This window comes from Lontra canadensis, unplaced genomic scaffold (genome assembly GCF_010015895.1).
Source record: "Lontra canadensis isolate GAN:19392208 unplaced genomic scaffold, GSC_riverotter_1.0 scaffold9, whole genome shotgun sequence".
In the NCBI taxonomy this organism is placed as follows: domain Eukaryota; kingdom Metazoa; phylum Chordata; class Mammalia; order Carnivora; family Mustelidae; genus Lontra; species Lontra canadensis.
In genome coordinates this window covers 22952427-22975544 of record NW_022631003.1, presented here as the reverse complement: position 1 = coordinate 22975544, position 23118 = coordinate 22952427, and the positions used below count along the sequence as shown (strand labels likewise).

General features: G+C 38.0%; 1 protein-coding gene across 1 annotated transcript in view; it reads left to right on the top strand.

Annotated features, from left to right (window-relative positions):
- Positions 1-12526: 12526 nt before the first annotated feature.
- Positions 12527-23118, top strand: part of SLC15A5 (solute carrier family 15 member 5) — an 80364-nt gene continuing 69772 nt past the window's right edge. The window contains exons 1-2 of the mRNA XM_032855420.1: positions 12527-12887; positions 17305-17527. Coding sequence (XP_032711311.1) covers positions 12527-12887; positions 17305-17527 — 584 coding nt within the window. The remainder of the gene's footprint in view (positions 12888-17304; positions 17528-23118) is intronic.

Sequence of the window (23118 nt, the reverse complement as noted above, 5' to 3'; positions counted from 1 at the left end):
ATATGTGTGATATATATATATATATATATATATATATATATATATATATATTATATATATGGTTTGTTTAAAAACAAACTAACTAACTAACAAAGACTTAAATGCAGAGAACAAACTGGTGGTTACCAAAGGGAAAGTGGGTGGAGGGATGGATGGATGAAATAGATAAAGGAGATTAAGAGTACACTAGTGATGAGCACTAAGTAATGTACAGAAATGTGGAATCATTATATTGTACTCCTGAAACAAATATAACACTGTATTTTTAATAATACTTCAATACGAAAAACGAAGTCTTGGAGATCCCAAAACACACAGCTGTCAGGGGTTGGAATGGGGACAGGGAGAATTTTCCACACTGAATGTTTCCACTGCGGTATCTCTCCAGTAGGTCTGGAGGAAATGAAGCTCTTTCCTCACTGAACATACACTGTAGTCCTCCAAAAGTATGTGCAGGTGCTCCCTAGGGCTCAGTAATGGTGAGTTTGCCTGCCCTCTGTTGGCTTTCAGGCTAAGCACAGAGCACTCAGAATTCAGTATTTCAGTGGACATGCGCCCTCTGCCTTCTATCCAGGGAAGTGCAGGATGCTCTGGGTTCACTGGAGGTAGATGTGCACCTCCCCACACGCAGCCGCTAATACTAATATATATTTAATAGCAAAAGAAGAAAAACACTACGCTGAAATGAAAAGCATATTGGTATAAATAGATGTTTTAAGAATACCCTTAGGGGCGCCTGGGTGGCTCAGTGGGTTAAAGCCTCTGCCTTCAGCAAGGGTCATGATCCCAGGTGCTGGGATCGAGCCCCACATCGGGCTCTCTGTTCAGCAGGGAGACTGCTTCCTCCTCTCTCTGACTGCCTCTCTGCCTACTTGTAATCTCTGTCTGTCAAATAAATAAATAAAATCTAAAAAAAAAAATAAAATAAAAAAGAATACCCTTAAATAGAATCTCATCACTTATCACCAAGATTGCTTCTGTATTAACCAGTTTCTATGGTCTCCTGTCCATTCTTTCTACTGTTGCTAGAAAAATGTTCCCCATTGCTCCCTAGAATATAGTTCAAACTCCATCAATACATAGGTGGAAACTTTTTGTGACATTCTATTAATTACAGAATAAAATCTATACTCTTTATCATGACTAAAGACTCTCCACAATTTCACCCCATCTAATTTATCTTTCACCACCCCTTCTTCTCACTGTGCTCTAGTATTATCAGAATATCTGCCGTTCTCAAACTCGCTCTTTGGTTTCACACACCATTTCCTGTGACTCACTCCTCCCTCTTCCCAGAATGCGCTTGCTTGCTTTCTCTTTCTTTCTTTCTTTCTTTCTTTCTTTCTTTCTTTCTTTCTTTCTTTCTTTCTTTCTTTCTTCTTTTTCTTTCTTTCTTTCTTTCTTTTTAAAAAGATTTTATTTATTTATTTGATAGAGACCACAAGTAGGCAGAGAGGCAGGCGGCGGTGGGGGGGGGGGGTGCCGGTTGGAAGCAGACTCCCCGCTGAGCAGAGAGACCGATGCGCGGCTCGGTCCCAGGACCTCGAGATCATGACCTGAGCCGAAGGCAGAGGCTTTAACCCACTGAGCGACCCAGGCGCCCCACTTCCCTTCTTTCTTGGTCTGGATAATCCATTGCTTTTCATTGAGATCTCATCCAAGCATACGTCTTCCAGAGAGCTTTTTGTATATAGTCACATTAAAGTGTGTTTTATCTGTTATCCCATAGTGTCCTGTGCATACATCTATGAGAACAGTTGTCACTGTTTTCTAATTTTATTTTTATTTCAATCTCTACCACCAGACTGAATTCCTTGAAGGCCAGATCTGTGTCTTTTTCTCTGAGTCCTCTCTACTTATTATAGTTTTCTAACACAAACAAATATTAAATAAATATTTCTTGGTTGAATTAAGTAATCTAGTCATAGTGATTATATATATATATATATATATTAGATATTCCATATATACATATGGAATACGTATATATGGAATATATATGGATATATGGATATATATGGAATATATACATATGGAATATCTAAATGTAAACTTATTGGGGGAAATTGAAAGTTAACAATCAGTTCTAACTCACCCTTGAATCCCTAGCATCAAGCAAAATGCAACAAGTATTTAATAAATGTTACATACAAGTATTCAACAATTGTTAATTTTTTATTGGTCCTAAAAGCTCTAGACTGAGTTGATTTGGTGCCTGAGTTCACTGGAAAACCATGCCAGTCCTCTGCTCTGTTGTGCTATGCCAAATTATTGAGTAAGTTAGTCTGTCACTCTGTCCTTTGAGGACCTATGTTAAGCAAACATTGTGAAAACCTTAAAAAGTTTGGTCTTTGTTCTCTTGGAATCTTATAATCTAAATGTATACATAGTTGCATATAAGAGTTTAATACCAGAGTCCATCATATGGACAAGACACACAGGATCTTACTGTTCCTATAAAATAGTTCAACACTCTCCTTGCCCTCCATGGATTCACAGATAACATTGTTTCCTTTTGTGGATGCTGTTTTACAATACAAAAACTTTTCTAGAATCCATATCAAGAGCTAGGAAATGAGTCAGAAAAAGACATATCACTCTGTGAGATAACTCGCTCTAATTTCCTCATTAGTGAAAACGACATCATCATAAAGAATATCTGCCAACAATCTGATATAAAAATGTACATGCATCATGAAAAATAATTGCTGTTCAATTACTACTGAATTATAAAGCCGTCGTACAGGTGCAATAATGCAAGAGCTTTGAAAGTACGAAAAACTGCTTAGCTTAGGTAATTACATGTGTTCGAACAAAGTCCCCAGAATAAAATTTGCAGAGTTTGAAAAAACAATAAAATCAGAACCAAAGTGCTATTTATAGCTATATATTTTTAAATTTTCTGGGTTTTTTCCTCTTGTATAAATTTTGAAAGGCCAGGGATAATAATTTTTAACTCTGGAGTCCAGAGAAAGAGAGCGATGCCGTAGCTCTTCCTTTGCCTCCCACCTTCCCCACTTCTCAAATTGGATCCACAGGGACCGTACTACGAAGATAGAAATCTAGCCATAACCAAGGTAATTGTATCTTTTAAAATAGTTAAATCTTACTTATGCCCTCTGCATAGTTTACATATACAAAAAGAAAAATTTATAGGAAGACAATTCCATTACTATTGTGAAAGGGATATATTTCTTGTAAATTTCCAAGGTCTTTAGCAAGGGAAATTAGAATCAGAGAACCAGAAAGGGCCTTAAATTGCATCTACTCCAAGGCCCTTAGTCACTGCTTAAGAAAACAGAGGTCCTAAAAATTTTATTGTACACATTTGTGTAGATAGTAGAAAAACTGGATCTAAAAGAATTTCTACAATATTATAGATCCGATTAAGCATAAGCTCTATTGTTCCAGGTCAGTTTCTAATTTTCAAAATACTCAAACTTCAAAGCCCTAAGACATATTTTTACCCAGCTGCAATGTTATAAAAATAAAATTAGACTGGCTGCAAAAGGACATGAATTTATGGCAGGACAGGCTATTAATTAGTTAAAATAGCTTAGACTAGTCATTTCACCTCTCAGACCTTCCATTGTAAAACACTGTGAAATAAGGAGCTTGGCCAAAATGCCCTCTTCCATATCTAAAATTATACAATTTTGAAATTAGAGGATAGTTGATCTAAAATTATGAGTGTCTAAAAGGAGATAACCCCAGTCCTCTCTGTGTATCCACCATCTCCAGTCCTCCCCCACCAAGGGTAAGACATCTTCCTTAAGGGAGCCATCATTTCTTTAAAGCACGTCTGTTAACTTATGGCCAAGCTCATATTCTAAGCAAATGATTGGTTTAAGGGCTGGGTGGGGAGGTCGAGGGGGCTTTAACATTCACCATTATTTTAAGTTTTCAAGACCAGTGCTATATAAGTTAGTTATTTCTTCCTGCATATTTCCCCAAAAATTGGTGTAGGCAAAACCCAAATCTGAGATGAATGACAGGGAATTTAGTTTCACCTTCTTGTTGATTAACCTAGTACATGATCCAACTGCTTTCATTTTTCTTTTAATGAAAATATAATCTAGTGTTAAAATAACAGCCACATTGTTTAGTTTACTCCAAGAAATAAGTGAAAGTGACTCAAAGAAATTAAAACTAAATTAAATTCGTATTTTGTAATTGATTTTAAAACAACTAAAGCATATCCATTTTCCTATTTTAATAAAAACTAACTTTTTCTTAAAAAAAAGATTATTGTGGTTCTACAGCTTATGTTTTGCTTTGGCTACAGTCTCCTAGAGCCTCCTCTAGGCCCCATCTTTGGTGGCATAGGGCCCCCCAAATTCTCATGAAATGTGAATTAAGAGGTGATTAACTAGAAAGCAATGTTCTACGCTTTCTTTGCTTTGGGAATGTTTAATATTGTTACACAAAGTTTCATTGGAAGATACATTTTACTGGGGCTCAAAGCAAGAAGTAACTCTTTCCACATGCACAAAGAAAGCAAATTTGATATCCCTCCTTCCTGGCCTATTGAATATGCTGTTGGGGCCTCAAACTCTGATCTGTCGTATAGTAAATCAGCTTCCTTTACTCCAGATCCCTTCCTTTGTGCTGCATAACACCACTATTCACCACGATATCTACACTAGAAAGCTGCCCATCATCCTGAATGCCCTTAGTTCTTCATGCCACACATCCAAGGAACACTAAAGCTTCGTGTCTGATTTTCTATCAAATCCTAATACTTTTTCCATTCATAATTTTTGCCTAGATTACTATATTTGTTCTCTAGGGGGTGGTGGTAGGAAAAGAAGTATCTAGAAATTATTGGGTCTTGCCAGTACCTCTTAACGCATGCCCATACTTCTGATCTTGAGTAGGGGGAAAAAAATGATTTGATGTCAAAAACTTTAGTCCTTTATCCTTGCTTTTGGTAGAAATTCATTCTACTCAAATTCTGGCATACAGAAGAAAGATGACTTCGAGAACCAGTCAAAATTCCATCTCATAAAGTCATTTATGATCTGTTTTTGTGTTTGTTTTTGTTTTTAATCTTTTCAGCTTCAGCACTCATGTCTCCCCAAATCCTGTAGCTCCCTGATCCAGACCTTCTGAATCTGCTCCTGCCTCAAAGCATTAGAAAAAGCTTCTTAGGTCCAAGAGTAGGCATTCTGTATTATAGGGAATATGCTCTGTGAGGAGAACCCTCACCTTACACATTTTCCCAAGCTGAATTCTATCCCTCAAAAGAACCCAAGCAGAGTTATTGCTTCAATGGGAACCCTTCTGTGAACTTGGTGAGGTTGGGATAGAAGCTCTGCTGTATGATCTGAGGCCCTTTGTTTTTCCTCCATCATGGCACACAGCTCACTGGACCATAGTTCTTGCTGGATTGTTGATATTCCTTTCTACATTGTAAGCCCCAGGAAACCAAGTCTGGTATTTTGTCTTTATGGGATCTTCAAGGCCTGGCTTCTACTGGGTGCTTAATAAATATTTGGTCAGAGTCAGATAAGGTCCCCCGATATATAGGAATGCTTCCCTTCATAACATCCCAAAGAAATCTCATCCTAAACCATTCATTCATTCATTCATTCAGGAAGTCAACTATGCATTTATTCATTCAAAATTTTTAAATATATAGGCATCCAGTAGATTTTACCCAGTTGTTAGAGTCAAGATCCTAGTAGCAGTCTGGGAAAAACTAAAGGAATAACACTCCTTGTAGAATTCTGATGGAATCAAGTTTGTGTCTAAATATGGCAAACGGCACAGCCACCCTCCACCCTTGCACACGTGCTGAAACAATGAGTACATTCCAGGCAGTGTGCTCGGCCGTGGGGGTGGAAGGATAAGTAGGAAACTGCTCCTGTTCTCCACTCTCTCACAGTCAGTGAGGAGAAGAGTTCTGCAAGCTAATTAATATAACATAACACATGTAAAAGAGAGAGAGAGAGAGAAAGAGGTACAGTGTTTAAGAGCACAGAAAAGACTATCTGAGAATCAGAGCCACCTTGACTGAGGATGTGATGCTTCTATTGAGTTTTAAGGAATGAAAAGAGGCTCCCTGAGTGCAAAAGTGTTCCAGGCAGAAGCGACAGCATGTGGAAAGCATGAGAAGATGAAAGAGCATAGCCTAGTCATCAAAGTGTGAGCATGTCATCCAGTGCCATGGCAGACTGGCAAGGGAAGGTTCTCGTCACAAGGTGGCATGTTGATCATCAGAGGCCTTACGTGCCAGCAAAGGATTTTTAATTTAATCTCTTAGTCTAAAGGAGTTGTTCACAGACTTTAAGCATGGGAGGAAATGGATCAAATCCAAAATTAAAAAAAAAAAAGTTTCTGGAGGATTTAGGGAGAATTACATAGAAGATTGTTTCCCAATATCTTGAAAATGGAAATGGTTTTAGGTGACACATAGTTTGGACATTAAATAATGTAGAATTTTGTGGGGGGGGAGTGATTTTTTACATAGTATCTTTCCATATTTTTATTATACAAAAGAAAAGCATCTGTTAAGTGTAGGCTCTGGAGTCAGAGCACCTAGGTTGAAGTCACTGCTCTACAATTAATTATCTTGAATAAGTTAATTTATTCTGTGCCTCAGTTTCCATAACTGTAAAACAGGATTCATGAAAATAGCATTTACATCATCAAATGGTTTCAAAGATAAATGAATTAATTCTTAGAATGGAGCCTGACCAAAAGAGCACTTAATAAATGTTAGCTATTATTTTTAATTAGGATTATCATATTTGTTTTTACCATCTATTATGGCAACTGATGCCATTTACGGTAATAACTTAAAATGTCCTGTTAAATAGACTTGCTCGATTTTAAAGAACAAATCGTTCTAAATAATACTACTAAGGAAATAATATAACATGAAAAAATCAGGACAGGCAGAGGGACCAGAGAGTCCACAGGCATGGCAAATAGGTGAAAATAATGTACACATGATTGGGGTTGAGATCAGAGGAAGCCATACTGGAGGCAGTGAAAAAGGGAGAAAGGTGAAAAGTTCAAATTTATATCAGAGTAGAAAAGGTGAAGAAGAAAAAGATGGATTTGTGAAATATTCAGAAGATTGAATTGACAGTATTTCCCTGCTCTCAAAGTCTAAATAGTTTTCCTGGCATGTGGTAAGAACTCAGTAAATATTTTCCATGAAAAGGCAGACAAAATAGGTAAGAAAACAATAAAGAAAAAATCTAAGACGTCTCACGGTTTTCCAGTTTGAATATTTGGGTAGGTGGTGATGTTAAAGAAGGTAGAGCAAGAGGAGGAGGACCTGGAAAGAAGATGACAAGTTAGCATAGGCTGTGATGAGATTGAGTTTTTCAGCAGAAATCTAGATGGAGATGTCCATCAGTTTATCAGAAACTCAGGACAAAGGTCTTGGTTACACATGTAGATTTGGGAGCTCTCAAGTCCATATTCTTTAGTACATCTTTGTTTTCCCTCCATGATCAAAACAGAAAGATAAGGCAGAAAAAGAGGGATGGTATGGATGGTGTCTATAAGTCAGGGTTTTCCAGAGAAATAGAACCAAAAGGATACACATTTATACAGTCAGAGATTTATCTTAAGGAATTGGCTCACGTGATTGTGGAGGCTTCACGGGTCAAAATCTGACTGAGGACTCTGGAAGGCTTGAGACTCAGGAGAAAGTTACAGTTCTGGACCAAAGGCAGTCTGCTGGAGAACCAGGAAGAGGCAATACTGCAGGGAAGTCCAAGGGCAATCTCCTTAAAGATCACCTCTTGCTCAGGAGAACCAGCCTTTTGTTTATTCTGGCCTTCAATTGATTGGATAAAGCAATCTGCTTTGCTTAAAGACAGTGATTAAAATGTAAATCTCATCCAAAAATGCCTTCACAGAAACATCCAGAATATTGTTTGGCCCAATGATCTGGGCACTGTGGCCCAGCCAAGTTGACACATTGAATTGTCACAGAGCACATGTGATAAATCATTCTCTTACTTCATACAAATATACCTTCTATATAGGGTTCAGTGCAATAGCAAAATTCATAGTAGTCATTAGTGGTATGGAAGAAAATCCCCTCAGGAGTACAATGGACTTCATTCTTAGTTATCCACAGAAAAAGAAGAATGGAACATGTTCTGCGTACTTGGGACTGCATGAGCTATTATCTGCTGGAGACTGAAGTGATTCTCCTTTATACTAGATAGAAGGATTGGGGTAGAAATACATACAATTGCCAGAGCATCTGTATAATGCAAGAGAAAGATTAACACAGAGAACTTCTTTCCTAAAACAAAACTGTAGCCTGATATATACCTTTGCATTTCCACTTTGCAGCTTGAACAATGCAACAAAAATTTTACTCCAACAAGTCTTTGATACATCATTTTTAATAATTATAGTTAAGACCAGTCCTTCATGTTCTTGTCAACACTCAAACCAGGTTTTTTACCAAACTTCATAGTCAATGGAATAAAATGGAATTAATAGGCTTAAAAGAATAAATATCTTCAAATGACCTTTGTGCTTATCATATACAGAGAATTATTGAGCTAGAAAAGCCTGTCCCTCAAAAAGCTTATTACATGTTGAGAGGACCTATGAAAAGTCAATCCACAAATGTACATAAAATTTGAAAGTGTTACAGTAACACATTGTAAAACCATTTTAGAAACTACTACAGTTTTCCCAAAAGTTATAATCAACTTGGAGATTATAAAAATACTTTATAATCCTTCATTGCTAAAAACAGCCTCCTTAAAAGCAAGGCTTCCATTTCTGGCACATTCCTGCAGCCCTCACAGGATCTAATGTGTTCACACTCCAGATGCTTAGTAAAAACCATGGAGGATCATAGTTCATCAGATGAGCTCCTGACTAATTTTCCATATTAAATAAGATACATTTTCCAATACCTGTAAGTATCATCAACATTATTACCCCACACACGATGACTTCTGTTTTGCCAGTGAAGAATTTTAGTGTTGGGGCAACTGGGTGGCTCAGCTGGTTAAGTGGCTCAGGTCATGATCCCAGGATCCTGGGACTGAGCCTGGCATTGGGCTGCCTGCTCAGTAGGGAGCCTGCATCTCCCTCTCTTTCTGCCCCTCCCTCTTGCTTGTCCTTACTCACTCTCTCTCTCTCAGTCAAAATAAGTAAATAAAGTCTTAAAAAAAAAAAAGAATTCTAGTGTTAAGTATAGCCTTTGCATCCCAAAAACAACATAGGCTTTCCAATTAAAAAACAAAACAAAACAAAACCTGCAGTTTGTATTGCAATTGACTTATGTCTGCATGCCTGAAAACTTCCTCACATTCTAACTCAGTAATACTGTTATATACTAGTCTACGAATACAACGTGGGTTTCTTAAATTCTACATAAGAGTGAAATCATATGGTATTTGTCTTTCTCTGACTGACTTATTTCACTTAGTGTAATACTCTCATCACATCACTGCAAATGACAAAATTTCATTTTTTTGATGGCTGAGTGATAGTATGTGTGTGTATATATATATATATATACACCATATATACATACACACACACATATATATATACCACCTCTGTGTGTGTGTGTGTGTGTGTGTGTGTGTATGTATATATGTATATATACACACACATACATACATACCACCTCTTTATCATTCATCAGTGGATGGACATTTGGGCTCTTTACATAATTTGGTTTTGTGGAAAAAACAAATGATCATAGGGGGAAACAAGAGAGAGGAAAACTAAGAAACAGACTCTTAACAATAGAGAAGAAACTGAGGATTACCAGATGGGTGAAGGGGGGATGGGTATAATAGGTGATGGGGATAAAGGAAGGCACTTGTGATGAGCACCAGGTGTCATATGTAAGTGTTGAATCCCTAAGTTGTAGACCTGAAATGAATATTACACCATACACTAACTGGAATTTTTAAAACATGTTAAAGAATACAATATGGGAACGTGGGAAATTCATGAACATTGTTTATAAGGATTTTTTTTCTTTTAATGTGCATTTATAATGAAAAGTTAAAGAACATCTGGCTTATAACTGATCTGAGACTAATGTAACCGACCAAAAATGGAGGAATAGTTAAGTGAGTGATATATCTATTAATACAACCATAAAAATTTATGTTCACAAAGACTTCATAATGGATTGTTAAATTACCTACAAAACGGATAAAAATGCATTATACAGTATTTGCATATAACTATATAATTTAAATATTTAAAGTCTACTAATAAAAAATAGTCATGAGGGAGAACATCAAAGTAAATTCTGCAAAAACTTTCACTTCATTTCTATTTCTAGATATTTTCCACATTGGGTCCAATATACATACATTGCTGTTAAAATGGAGGAAAAATATGATTTTAGTAATGGAGGTGGAGGGAGAAAGAGAACAACAAGGTTTGGGGTGGGGGGAAGTTTGCGTGAAGCTGAAGGATACAGAAGCCCGCACTCAAGGGCTCAGGTTTGTATAAAGATGATGGCATTCAATATTCCCTGTCAAGTATCATTCTCAGGCAGAAACGGTAGTTGTCTATGCGCCCTCTGAGCCTAGTTTTGAGAGATACCAGTAAAAAAGAGGTGTTTTCCTATTGCTTTATATCTACTCAGCAACTGCTGCTGTTCTCCCTGACTCAACGGTCTTCAAACCATGGTTCGCCACTACCTGTGGCCTGTTTGGGGACAAGGATACACACTACAGCTGAAGGATTCCAACATACTTAGGATCAGGCCCTGGAAAGGGTCAGGACTACCCAATTTATGATACAATCCTGCCGAAGTCCTTTGTCAAGGGCCGACTAAATGCATACCCAGGGGCTCGGGAAAAACATTCCCTGAATCTGGGGCAAACAACACAAAGTATCACTTAGGGTTCTCTGTCAACCACCGAAATCAAACACGGCTACTTCAGTCAAACTAAACTTGATTGGAAAGTGAGTCCTTTACAGAGGAAAAACTCATCATGTCTCCTGAAGGATAAGAGCCAGGATGGTACTGAATTTTCCATCAGAAGCTCTCGAACCATCCCTTTTCTGAGAGTTGCCATCTGAATGACTTAGCTCCCATGTCCAAACTGGAGTCATTCCGCTCCATGATTAAAATTCTTGGGGAGAAAATGTAAGAGGATGGCCTTGGACCATGTATTGATTCCTCTGGCCAGAAGAAAACCCCACCAGGATCCCATGGCATAGATCGAAGTTATTCCCTAAAGGGAAGACGTATGTTGGGACTTTCCCTAGATGGTCCCAGTTTATATGTGTTTTTCAGGAATAACTATAAATAGCTTCATTTTCACTCACGGAAGTGTTCGAGTTTAGGTAATAAATTGCATGGTCACTCTATGCAAAGGAAAAAATGAGGCATTATTACCAAAGACGGGGAGGTAATGTTGAGCAGATGAAAATAGAATGAAACTATTAGAAAGAACTGAAGCAAAGTGTTTGCTCCCAATCTCTCAGGTCAAAAGATAAGAATCAGAGTCAAAAGCCCTTATCAGTCTTTTGCTTCTGACTCCAACATAAAATTAACATTCCTATACTCACTCCCTGTGTGTTGAATTATTATGACTTTAACCAATAGTTCCATCTCCTTGTCTTCCTATGTCCTTGCAGCTAAATCCCTAAATGTTCAAGTGTTCTCTTTTGCTGCTGCTTTTTTATAGCTTAATTGGTGCCCTCCTGCTTTCCAAAATAGAATGCTAACATCCATTCACCCAGCTGGAGGAGGGTCAGGGTGATACCAGATCCAATATTCCCCAAAGCTTGTGTAGGATGGTTGCTGTGTTCCTGCTGCTGACTAATAATAAGGACTCAAAAATCACCTTTTGATTCTGATTTCCTCCGAGAGGCTGTTCTACAAGCATGGGGTCAACTTAAAGGAAAAGGGTTTTTGTTTAATATTTTCTCCTTTCATTAGTGCACTTAAATTACTTTCTTGCAAACTCTGCTTGTTACCTAAATGTACTAGCACTTATGTTACCTAATTAGCTTTCTTATCAGAATTCCAACCAAAAATAACAAGAAATGTAATAATGATAAGGTATCCTGCCCCCTCAAAACAGATTTCCTTTTGCGCTTTATCTCTTGGTGCTGTTCTGGCTTGTTTAATTAAAGTATCAGAAATTATTAGACTCAAATTATTTCTTGATCTAGTGCTCAAATTCTCCTGAAAAACTGCTTCTTTTGCCTCAGTATTTAAACCTTTATCAGTGTGAGGCAGATGAGTTTCCACACGTATGCAACAGGATTCATATAATACAATATAAGTTTGGAGGAGGAGCCTAATTAGCCTCTAAATAATTAGACAAACAAGTCAGATTTGGCTACACTGGGCTACTGTGAACATTTAAATACTTGTGTCTCCTCTCCTGTGCTCCCCCATGTTAATGTGCAAAAAACCCCATGAAACTTTAGCATGGAGTTGTGAAATTCAAAGCAAAGATCTTATTTATTTTTTCATTAGAAGGGTGGGAGTAAAAAAAAAAAATCACTAAGTTCAAAACACTGACATAAGTTGCGTTTAAGGAGGGTAGTCATGTCTGTTATAGACTTTAAAACCACGGATGAGAAAGTATCTTTACATCACAGCTGCAAGAAAGAGAAAACTCAAAGACATACTGGTTATTTTGCTTCAACATATGCTGTGAAAAAAATTTGGGTTGGAATCTGTTTGCTTCTGGTGGAGATGTGTGAGAGGTTCACTTTCTTTGAAGTCGTCTGCAACATGATCCCCTTTTGCACTGTCAAGCTTGGCTATCCCAATTACCAGGCAGCCATTTTGAACTTGTGTTTTATTGGAACTTCAATAATTAGCCCTATGTTTGCGGGATGGCTTGCTGATGTCTGTCTAGGAAGAAACAAGCTGGTATATGCTTGCTTATGTCTACATTTTCTAGGTGAGTATCCTCTTCTGACTGGATCGTTTTGCAACTTAATTGATTTTTGTTAGGATTTTTACTCTTATCCTTATCTTGCTCTAAGTATAAAATGTGATAAATGAAGTAAGAATGTTGTCTCAATTTACTTTGTTCTCTGTATTATTGGAGGGATGCTAGTAAATGCATGTGTGTGTGTGTGTGTGTGTGTATGTGTGTGTATCCTTTGATACCTATATTGTTGCACTGATTATATTTTATAATAATTATCTCTTTACATATCTGTCTTCTGTACTCCTTCAAACACCCTCCCTTCCCCCCTTCCTACCCCAAGCCCAAATTTGTGACAAATTCTATGTGTAACATGAAGTTCATCTGCTTCACAACTAAGATGAAATGTGCTAAAAAGGTTTCTGAAGTTCATGTACAATAATTGAAGAATGTTTTCATCAAAAGGTGGTTCTTAATTAGTCATAGAGTAATTAAGATTGAATATGGAGACATGATTTCTAGATTATGAACTATGGCTACATGCTAAATAAATGAATGAATTTAAATGCTACACTAAGCTCCTTCACATAGAAAAAAACAAATATATCTACAAAACACTGGGAGTGAAAATATATCTACAAAACTTTGGGAGAGAAGTGCTCATGAGAAATGGGGAAAAATCAAGACTGTTTGATAAGGTATAGAAAGTAAGTTGATGAAGAGTCTAGAATTTTGGGCTAAAAAGTTCAAGTTGTTCTTCTGGACATCAAGGAGTCACTGAAGATATGATGAAACACATCTGGGAAGTGTTTTTCTTCAGTAAACAGGAGAGGCAACCACAGTGAGAGGTTCAATAGCAGGAGACCAGGATATCCCAGGAGGATGGTCTAGGAGAAGTGTCAATCCAGGAGAGAATATGTGAAAAACTATGAAAACCTTGGCAACTAAACAAGAGAACAAATATGGTAGAGAAACAAAAATTAACTCCAAGTTTCTGAGCTGAGGAACTTAGGAAGTTAGTATGTAGTTCACCGATACTATGAAATGGAGCAAAAATGCAGGTTTGGGGGGGTAGGGGAAGAGATAAATGAGGAAGGGATGGATATCAGGTATTCAATATACCCCCCAGTTTCAGATGATAAATTACCATTCACCATTCATCACTTAGAGTGTGATTCAAACTTATAACTCTTCACTGTGTCAGTTTTGTTAAGTAAAAACAAAGTCTCTGTACGGCAAATATTCACTCAACATTCAACAAATACTCTTCAGTGACCGCTCTGTGGCACGCGTTCTCCCAGATCTAGGAATGCAACAGAAAAGAAAACAGTCTCGTCTCTGTCAAAGGTGACTTTCTGGTGCACCTGGGTGACTCAGTGAGTTTGGCATCTGCCTTCAGCTCAGGTCATTATCTCAGGGTCCTGGGATCGAGCCCCACATCGGGCTCTCTGCTCGGCAGGGAGCCTGCTTCCCCCTCTCTCCCTCTGCCTGCCTCTCTGCCTACTTGTGATCTCCCTCTCTCTGTCAAATAAGTAAATAAAATCTTTAAAAAAAATAAATAAATTTTTAAAAGGTGACTTTCCTGTATGGGAAAGAGAAAATAAATGAGCAAATGATATTATGTCAAATGCTCAGGAGTGTTATGATGAAAAATATAGGAGGGTAAGGGGGTAGAGACAGAGCAGACTAGACAGTGACATGGTTGCTGTTCTGTATCAGGAAATGTTTTCTGATAAGGAGATGTTTAAGCAAGCATCTGAATGATTTGCTCTTCCTGACTTGGTAACAGGCCATATCCATGGCCCTTGGCAACTTCTTATTTAGCATGGCAATTCCTATCAGTCTAAATTCCCATGTAAGCCGTCAGACTAGGACTGAGTCCCAATTTTAGAATTTGACAAATAAAAGACCCAAGTCAACTCCATATCCATTCATTTTCTTACTAAAAACTATTTCCTTGTGTCCCCACTCATGGCTGCCATCAATTTCCAACCAGTCACTGAGTATCAGAGGTTCTACCAAAAATGTGTCTTCTGTTTCAAATGCTAATCCTTAGCTCAAAAATGCGGCTTTCTTTTTCTTGACCATTACACTGGACTACTTACTGGGCTATTGGAGGTCAGTATGACTCCAATCCATATACATTTCTATTTACAACACTAAGGATAAACAAAAATAAATCTATATAGATCTATATAAGTCTATAGAATAAATCTATATATTGGCTTTATTATCTAAAAAACAAAATCCAATTTAGTACATAAGAATCTTTACAATCTGTCCCAAATTTAACTTTCTAGACTTTTCTCTCAGTATATGACCTCAACCCTGCTGAACTTTTGCTTGCCTCTAATCCCCTACTTCTCTACTGTTACTTATGCATTTTTTTTCTATGCCTGAAATTGTCAACCTTCCTTTATCTTCCTACCCCATAGCCAAGACTTGAAAAATCCTGTCCTTCTTTCAAGACCCACATTGTTTAACCACATTCTAATCATACCTCTATAATTTCACTTACCACATTAAAATCTAATTTCCACCTGGTTATCTGTCCTCTTTGATGGACTTGTTAGCTCCTAGCAGAGGCTATGACACATCCTGGTGTTTTATACAAAGCTACTCTGAATGTGTGCTGAATATGCAGTGCCCAATATAGCACATATCAAAGAGGAGACTTTCTATCATACATGTCATAGACTTGTATTTTCATTACTTCAATTTTACAACAGATAAAAATAAAGTTTTGATCTAATGAAATCAATACACTATGACATTTCCTCAAAAAGATGGAAGGAGTGTGTCTTTCTAATTTACACAAATGGACCACTAAAAGCGCTTTGTCTTTAAGCATATGGTTTCTGCAAGAAATAACTCTCTGCCTATCCCCTTTGGACAACCCTTAGCCTCCCCAGGCCTCACATCATACTTCCAGAGATACAAAGGATTGAGTGGCAGGGAGAAAGCAGTTGGTATCATATCTGGCCAAACTTCATAGGAAATGTTTCAAACTCAGTTATATAAAGGGCCCGTTCTCATGGTAAATCTATTTGTTACCACATATTGAGTGCATATATTCTTCAGGTTGTAAAAGCCATTGTAAGGGAGATAAAACCTTAGACCCTAATTTCTGCCTTTAAGGAACTTATAGTCCAACTGAGAAAAGTAACCACATACAGCCGCCATATAAAAAATCATACCAAAAATATGAATGCTTAATTAATAAAATGGAGGACAAAAATAACAGGGAGAAGCCATTTTTCACTAATCAAATTGACCACACACCCACAAAAAAAGATGATTTGACCAGTTGATAGGAATTATGAAAAGTAGCAGATTACATCTGGGATACTCTATAACATTGGGCAAGTCACTTAACCTCCCTGAACCTGTGTTGTTGTTTTTTTTTAAACTTAGAAGAAAATCTATCTTCTGACATCACAAAGTTTTTCCAAGATGAAATAATATAATACATAAAAATGTTTTACAGAATTTAAAGAGCTTAGCAAAAGTATGGAATTGAATTATAATTTCTACCAAACAAAGGAAATGTTTAAGTTTACTCCCTGCAAGATGGAAGGCAAAAGAGGATGGACTCCCACCCCTTGTCCCTTCCTGTCTTCCCCCTCCTGCTGTCCAGTACGGAATCACCCACCTCACCTTCTCACCTCTGTGTTTGCCAAGATGGCTCTGCTCAGTGGCCTCAGAAGTGAGAGAAATCAAAGGGCATGAATAGGAGAAAGAGAAGTAGAAAAGGCAAAGAGATCTATGCTCTTGTTGCCTCTATGATAATGTTCTCTGTAAAACATTTTCTTTAGGGGCGCCTGGGTGACTCAGGGGGTTAAAGCCTCTGCCTTAGGCTCGGGTCATGATCTCAGGGTCCTGGGATCCGAGCCCCACATTGGGCTCTCTGCTCAGCAGGGAGCCTGCTTCCCCTCTCTCTCTGCCTGCCTCTCTACCTACTTGTGATCTCTGTCTGTCAAATAAATAAATAATATCTTTAAAAAAAAATTTTTCTTTAACAAGAAAGTTAAAAGTTACTGACAAGTCTGATATCTCTGAGTTTTCTATCACTCTAGTGACTGAGGAAAAATAGCCCTTACTAACAGTGGTTTTCTCTGGGGGGTGAGATTACAGGCATCTCTCGCTTCTTATATATTTCCCAATTTTGTTAAAACGGACATGATTTGCTTATATACCCTGCAAGAGAAGCTAGGTCAAGTCTAAGGGGGGAAAAACTAGGCCTCTGGATTAATTAAAAGACATAATGAAGAAAATGTTCACATTTAGAAAAATTATCCTGTCTCCAGAATTGCAGTGACTAACAAGTATTTCAAGAAGACAATCACACAATGCTGCTCCTTTCAGAGGAAAAACCTTATTTAAAATGTGGTTTGGTGATTCAGGTGGCCTATGCCATATTTATTCTCCTTTTTTTCTCTGTCTACAGGCACTGCATTGTTATCTGTGGTTGCTTTTCCCTTGGGAGATTTCTATATAGGCACTCACCATATGATTAACCATATACCAAAAAAGGAGCAGAAGAAGCTGTTTTACACAGCATTGCTGGCCATCTGCCTTGGCACAGGAGGACTGAGAGCCATCGTCTGTCCACCGGGTGCTTACAGCCTTAAGGAGCATGGATCCCAGAAACAAATGTCTTTTTTTAACTGGTAAGCACCACTGGGTAGGAGTGAAATGAGCCTTACAACATTCTTCTCCCTCCTGGGATTTCTCTTGTTTGCCCTCTGGTCCCATGTTGATGGCAGTAATTCAGTGTTTGTTATTGACTGGTCTGGGTCAAGTGACAATGTGACAGTGCCTTGGACAATGATTCAGCCAGTAAGTGTGGGAGCCCATGAGTTGGGTACAGACGAACGCAGCTTACCAGCACCTTCTGGAAGCACACTGATACATTTACCTTCCAAATAAACCAGTGTGAAGTGGCTTGTCACACCCAACAGAAGGTGGTTTTGGAGCCAAACAGGCCTCAACTCTACTTAACACAAGCTGTCTGACCTTGGTAAAGTTGTTTATTCTCTATAAGTTTTAATCATTTTTTTAAAGATTTTATTTATTTATTAAACACAGAGAGAGAGAGAGAGAGAAAGAAAGAGAGAGAGAGAGAGCACAAGCAGGAGGTGTGGCAGAGGGAGAAGACTCCTCACTGAGTAGGGAGCCGGATGTGGGGCTCGATCTCAGGACCCTGGGATCATTCCCCAAGCTGAAGGCAGACGCTTAACTGAATGAGCACAAAGGTGCCCCCTCAGTTTAATCTTTGTGAAGGCTTATTATAATCCCTCTTCTTGGGTTTTATTAGAGGCAATAATATGTGTCTTGCAGGCAGAAAATCTGGCACATAGTAGGGGATCCCAAATGGTAGCTGTTACTAGCCCTGTCTACCCTGTAGGAGGAGAATTGGGCAGAGATTATAAATTCACAGGCAGTGCAGAGAGAAGATAAAAAGGACAGAAAAAGTATTTTACAATTTGTTGAAACATAAACCAGCCTTCTGTCTGGAATCCACTTCACCCTTAACACCTAAAAGAGTTTGTATTCCATGAAAATCAAACCACCTTCCTGGGAATCTGTTTCTCTCCCAGTGAGTTCTTACACAGTTTTATGCAGTTTTAAGGAACCAGTTTTTATTATCAAATACAAATTCCAAAAAAATTTTTGATCTTAAGGTAGAATATTTTGTTATTATTCATCAGTGAATGTCAAGTATATCTGAGATACATTATTTTGTTCCCTCTTCTCTGTGAAATGAGTTGTCAGCATTTTTCTAAATATTCTGTCTTTCCACCAATGTTAGCAATGGAAAAAATCAAGGCACAGAGAGAATCAGACAAAACGTTTAAAGAAAACTCATATTTAAAGCATCAAATGAAAAAAAAACTTAGCATAAATAATCCCGGTATATTTAACTATCCAAGGCAGTCAGTTTCTTTCTCTCCTTCTTTCTTTCCCTCTCTCTTTCTCTCTCCCTCTTTTTTTTTCTTTCTTTCTCTTCTTTCTTTCTTTCTTTCTTTCTTTCTTTCTTTCTTTCTTTCTTTCTTTTTTTTTTTCCTTTCTTTCTCCCCCCACCCCAATTATATTAATATTACAAAGCACTCAGGCCTATTTTGGATTCAGTCCAAATGTCAGAAAACAATGCAGTTTTACCAAAGGTGGAAGGGACTCTTTACTTCCTTATAGCAAATTCTGCCTCCTTGACCTGCCCAAAGGAGAAAGAAAAATCCTTCTTTTTTATTCTATTCGGAGGTTTTAATCCTTAATTAGCAACATCATTTTGATTAAATAAGACTCTGGAGGATTAAGACTGGAGAGCAATCAGTTGTTCTGAAAGATAGCTCTGGAGAATTTATTGTACTATGGTCTTAGTCATTCAGAGTTGTGTTTAATCAAAGTGACATTTCTCAGTGTTGATTACAAAGGAGACATTATATGAATGAAATATTTCCTTTGGGGAAGGGGGGGGACTCCCAATGGGTTTGTACTTTAGGCCTTGAAAGGGGGGATGGGGAGTGGGGTGAAAATGAATTTCTGCAGCGTGAGCAGCCAGGCCAAATTTAAGATGAACACGTTTCAATGTGGTTTCTTATTATTTCCTAATTTCGCTAAAATCTCTAATAAAAAGAGTCATGCAGGGGCGCCTGGATGGCTCCATTGGTTGAACATCTGACTTGGTTTTCTGCTCAGGTCATGATCTCAGGGTCAAGAGATCTAGCCCATATCAGCTCCGTGCTCAGTGGGGAATGTGTTGAGATTCTCTCTCTCTCTCCCCCTCTCTTCGAATTTTCCCACCACACTCTCATGCTTTCTCTCTCTCTCTCCCCTAAAGATAAATAAATATATTTTTAGAAAGAAAGAAAGAAAGAAAAAAGAAGGGAAAGAGTCATGCAGAATTTTTAAAACCTAAAGTTAAATCACCTCAAAATGTAGGGTGCCTGGTTGGCTCAGGCCATTAAGCATCCCAGGGTCCTGGGATCCAGCCCCACACTAGGGTCCCGGCTCAGTGGGGAGTCTGCTTCTCCCTCTGCCCCTCCCTCTGCTCATGCTCTCTCTCAAATAAATAAATGAAATCTTTAAAAAAAAAAAAAACACCTAGAAATGTGCATGAGGAATCTAAAGTCAAGGTGTCACTCTTGGATGAAGAACTGTCTTGATGGTAAACTTCTTGAAGGCTGAATCTGGTTGTTGCAGTTTGGGGGTTTTTTCCTAAGTTTATAGTACCAAGCTACGGGGCAATTTCTATGGGCAACTGCTTTTTGTAATTTACGGAAAAAAATATTAACTTTATTGCTCTACATACTGCAGGGGTGGGTAGTTACATGGACAGAGACCTTACAGGGCAGCCTGAAGGCTGACAGGATCCTGGCTCTGTCACAGAAGTTTTCTGCTTTTCCGCAAGTCCCTTAACCTCTCCGGGCACAAGTCCCTCATCCACAAAATGGGACTATGCTGGATGGCGGCTGCATAGCTCATATATAAAGGATCCTAGCACATCATAGGTATTCAAAATAGGGTAACTATTGTTATTAAATGACAAATCAGCTAAAATTATTGTCTAAGTTCTGAGTGAGAGGGAACCCATTGAGGAGGAGGCCATCTTTAAATGGGCAGCGCCTTCATTTAAAATCTATTTCTCCATGTCAAAAAAATGCCTCTAGAAAGTACAAACTTGGCTAATATAATGAATTTCCATAGTGTCTTTAAAAACAGCATACCACTTGAATCCGTAACCACTCGAAGGCTGCATCCAGTTCTATTTTCAGCACAGATGTCAGATGTTCCTAGTTACAGGACCTTTAATGAGATGTGTCATTGCATCTCTACCACCTAAAGCTTCCCAGTGATTATGTTAAATAGTATAGACTGGAAGTCTCGAGCATTGAAAGCACCACTTCCGAGTAGAGCTGCCAAGTGTAGGTGAGAAAACCACTCCCAGCCAACATTACCATCTGGTACTGGATCTTCCTCAACTATGTACCTTATTGAAAGAATAAAGCTAAACTCCCTGAAATCAAGAGGCATAACAATCTTCCAACATCCTTGTGGTGTTATCTAGATTAGAACCTGGCTCTTCCAGCACTTTCCAAAATCTAAGGTATGCAATTAAGAGTCACCATGCTAGAGATCATCTAGGTAAATACACCTGTGCAGAATCTTTTCTGGAAGCAAAAAGAAAGGTGGATAATTAAGTCTGTCTATAACCATAATTTTAAATTCTACTGCAATTAACTTCAAATCTTGCTTCCACATTTCTCTACTTACTTCACCTGGTAATTTGCATCCAATCTGCATATCATAGTCTGTTCCTAACTAGTTACCAGAGTGAATTATACATGATTGAAAAGTCCAAATAGAATATTGGTAGAGTTCTTGAAAAAAAATCTAGAGACTAACTTATTCTATCCCAGAAATTTTGAATATCTGATACTCAGATTGACTGTACACAATATTTGTCCTACACTAAAATATTCTGATGTTAATACTTGCTTGAACTTAATAACTTTTATCTTAGGGAAATGCTAGAGGAAAAAACTTACTATCCTACGGAATGTTTTTTCAGAAGCTATTTTAATATTCAGTTGAGTGTTGTTCGAAAGCAGAGATTCTCAATCCTAGATTGACATAAAAGCCCCCTGAGGACTCTTAAAAATACTGATTCCTGGGCCTTGGCATCAAAAATTCCATATATATTGGTATGAGGTGAGATCCAAAGACCAGGATTTATTTTTATTTATTTATTTATTTATTTAGCTGCCTAAGTAGTCAGATTTAAGAACTACTGCTCTCAAGCTGTCTGGTTTTGAGAATCATTTACAGGCTTTATTTTAAAATGTTTCCTAGGCCCCACCCACAACTGCCAAGATCAGAATATACTGGAAGCATAGCTGGGGAAGGTTTACCACTTTTATCAAGTGCTTCAGAATTTTGAAAACAATTGCAGAGATATAAGAAAAGGGGATACTAACATGGTCTAGAGATAACTTTGAAAAGAAATGGGGGGTACCTGGGTGGCTTGGTCATTGGACGTCTATCTTCAGCTCAGGTCATGATCTCCGGGTCCTGGGATCCAGCCCCGTATCAGGCTCCTTGCTGGGAGAAAGCCTGCTTCTCCCTCTCCCACTCCCCCTGCTTGTGTTCCCTCTCTCGCTGTCTCTCTCTCTCTGTCAAATAAATAAATAAACTTAAAAACATATAAAGAAAAGAAAAGGAATGGAACTGGACATCATTGGAGTGCACATACTGGATATGAGGCGGCTTTGGAAAGTTTTGACAATTCATAGCGATTTTTCATCTCACTTGGAAACCTATCTGATTGAGAAATTCCTTGCAAAGAGAAACAAAATATGAATCTATTTAATTCTGTAATAGTAAAATCATAATTTATAAGGTACATTTTAGCCAACAAAATCAAAGCAGTTCACGGAATAATTGTATTAATTCTCAAAATATCATCTGAGTTGCACACTGAGGAATAGCCTGTAAATAGCTTTAAAAAAAAATCACTAAACCTTCCAAAATTCTATTTGCATGGGCTCTACCCAAGCTTAACAAATGCTACCCACCCACTCTAATAACAACAGACAACTCCTTCTTTACTTTTGCCAAAGTTGTAAGCTTTCAGGAAATACACTCAGAATTCCTGCCTAACACATACTTGTGGAAACCAAAGAACACTGAGGAAAAAAACAAAGAAAGGCAAATTTCTTATGTGTCTTACTGCTCTTTTTTTTTTTTTTTTTTAAAGCCCTGCTTGGTCGTTTTTCAACTTGGTAGGTACCTGACTAGGGACTTATTTTCATCAGTAAACACGCAGTGATCTAAAGACCTTAAATTGAGGAAATAAGAAAATGATATACAGGAATAACTGTTATGGTTGCAATGTTGGGGGAAAAAAGAAGGAGGGAGGATCAGAGAGAGAAAGAGAGTGACAGTAAATTAAAAGAAGAAGAGGCAAGGAGAGCAAGAGAGAAAGAGTGAGACCTGTTCCCAAATTTCTTAATTAAAAATATACCTTTTCTAGGGGTGCCTGGGTGGCTCAGTGGGTTAAAGCCTCTGCCTTCACCTAGGGTCCTGGGATCAAGCCCCGCATCTGGCTATCTGCTCAGTGGGGAGCCTGCTTCCCCCTCTCTCTCTGCCTGCCTCCCTGCCTACTTGTGATCTCTGTCTGTCAAATAAATAAAACCTTTAAAATATATATATATATATGTATATTTTTATATATATATATATATTTTTTATATATATATAT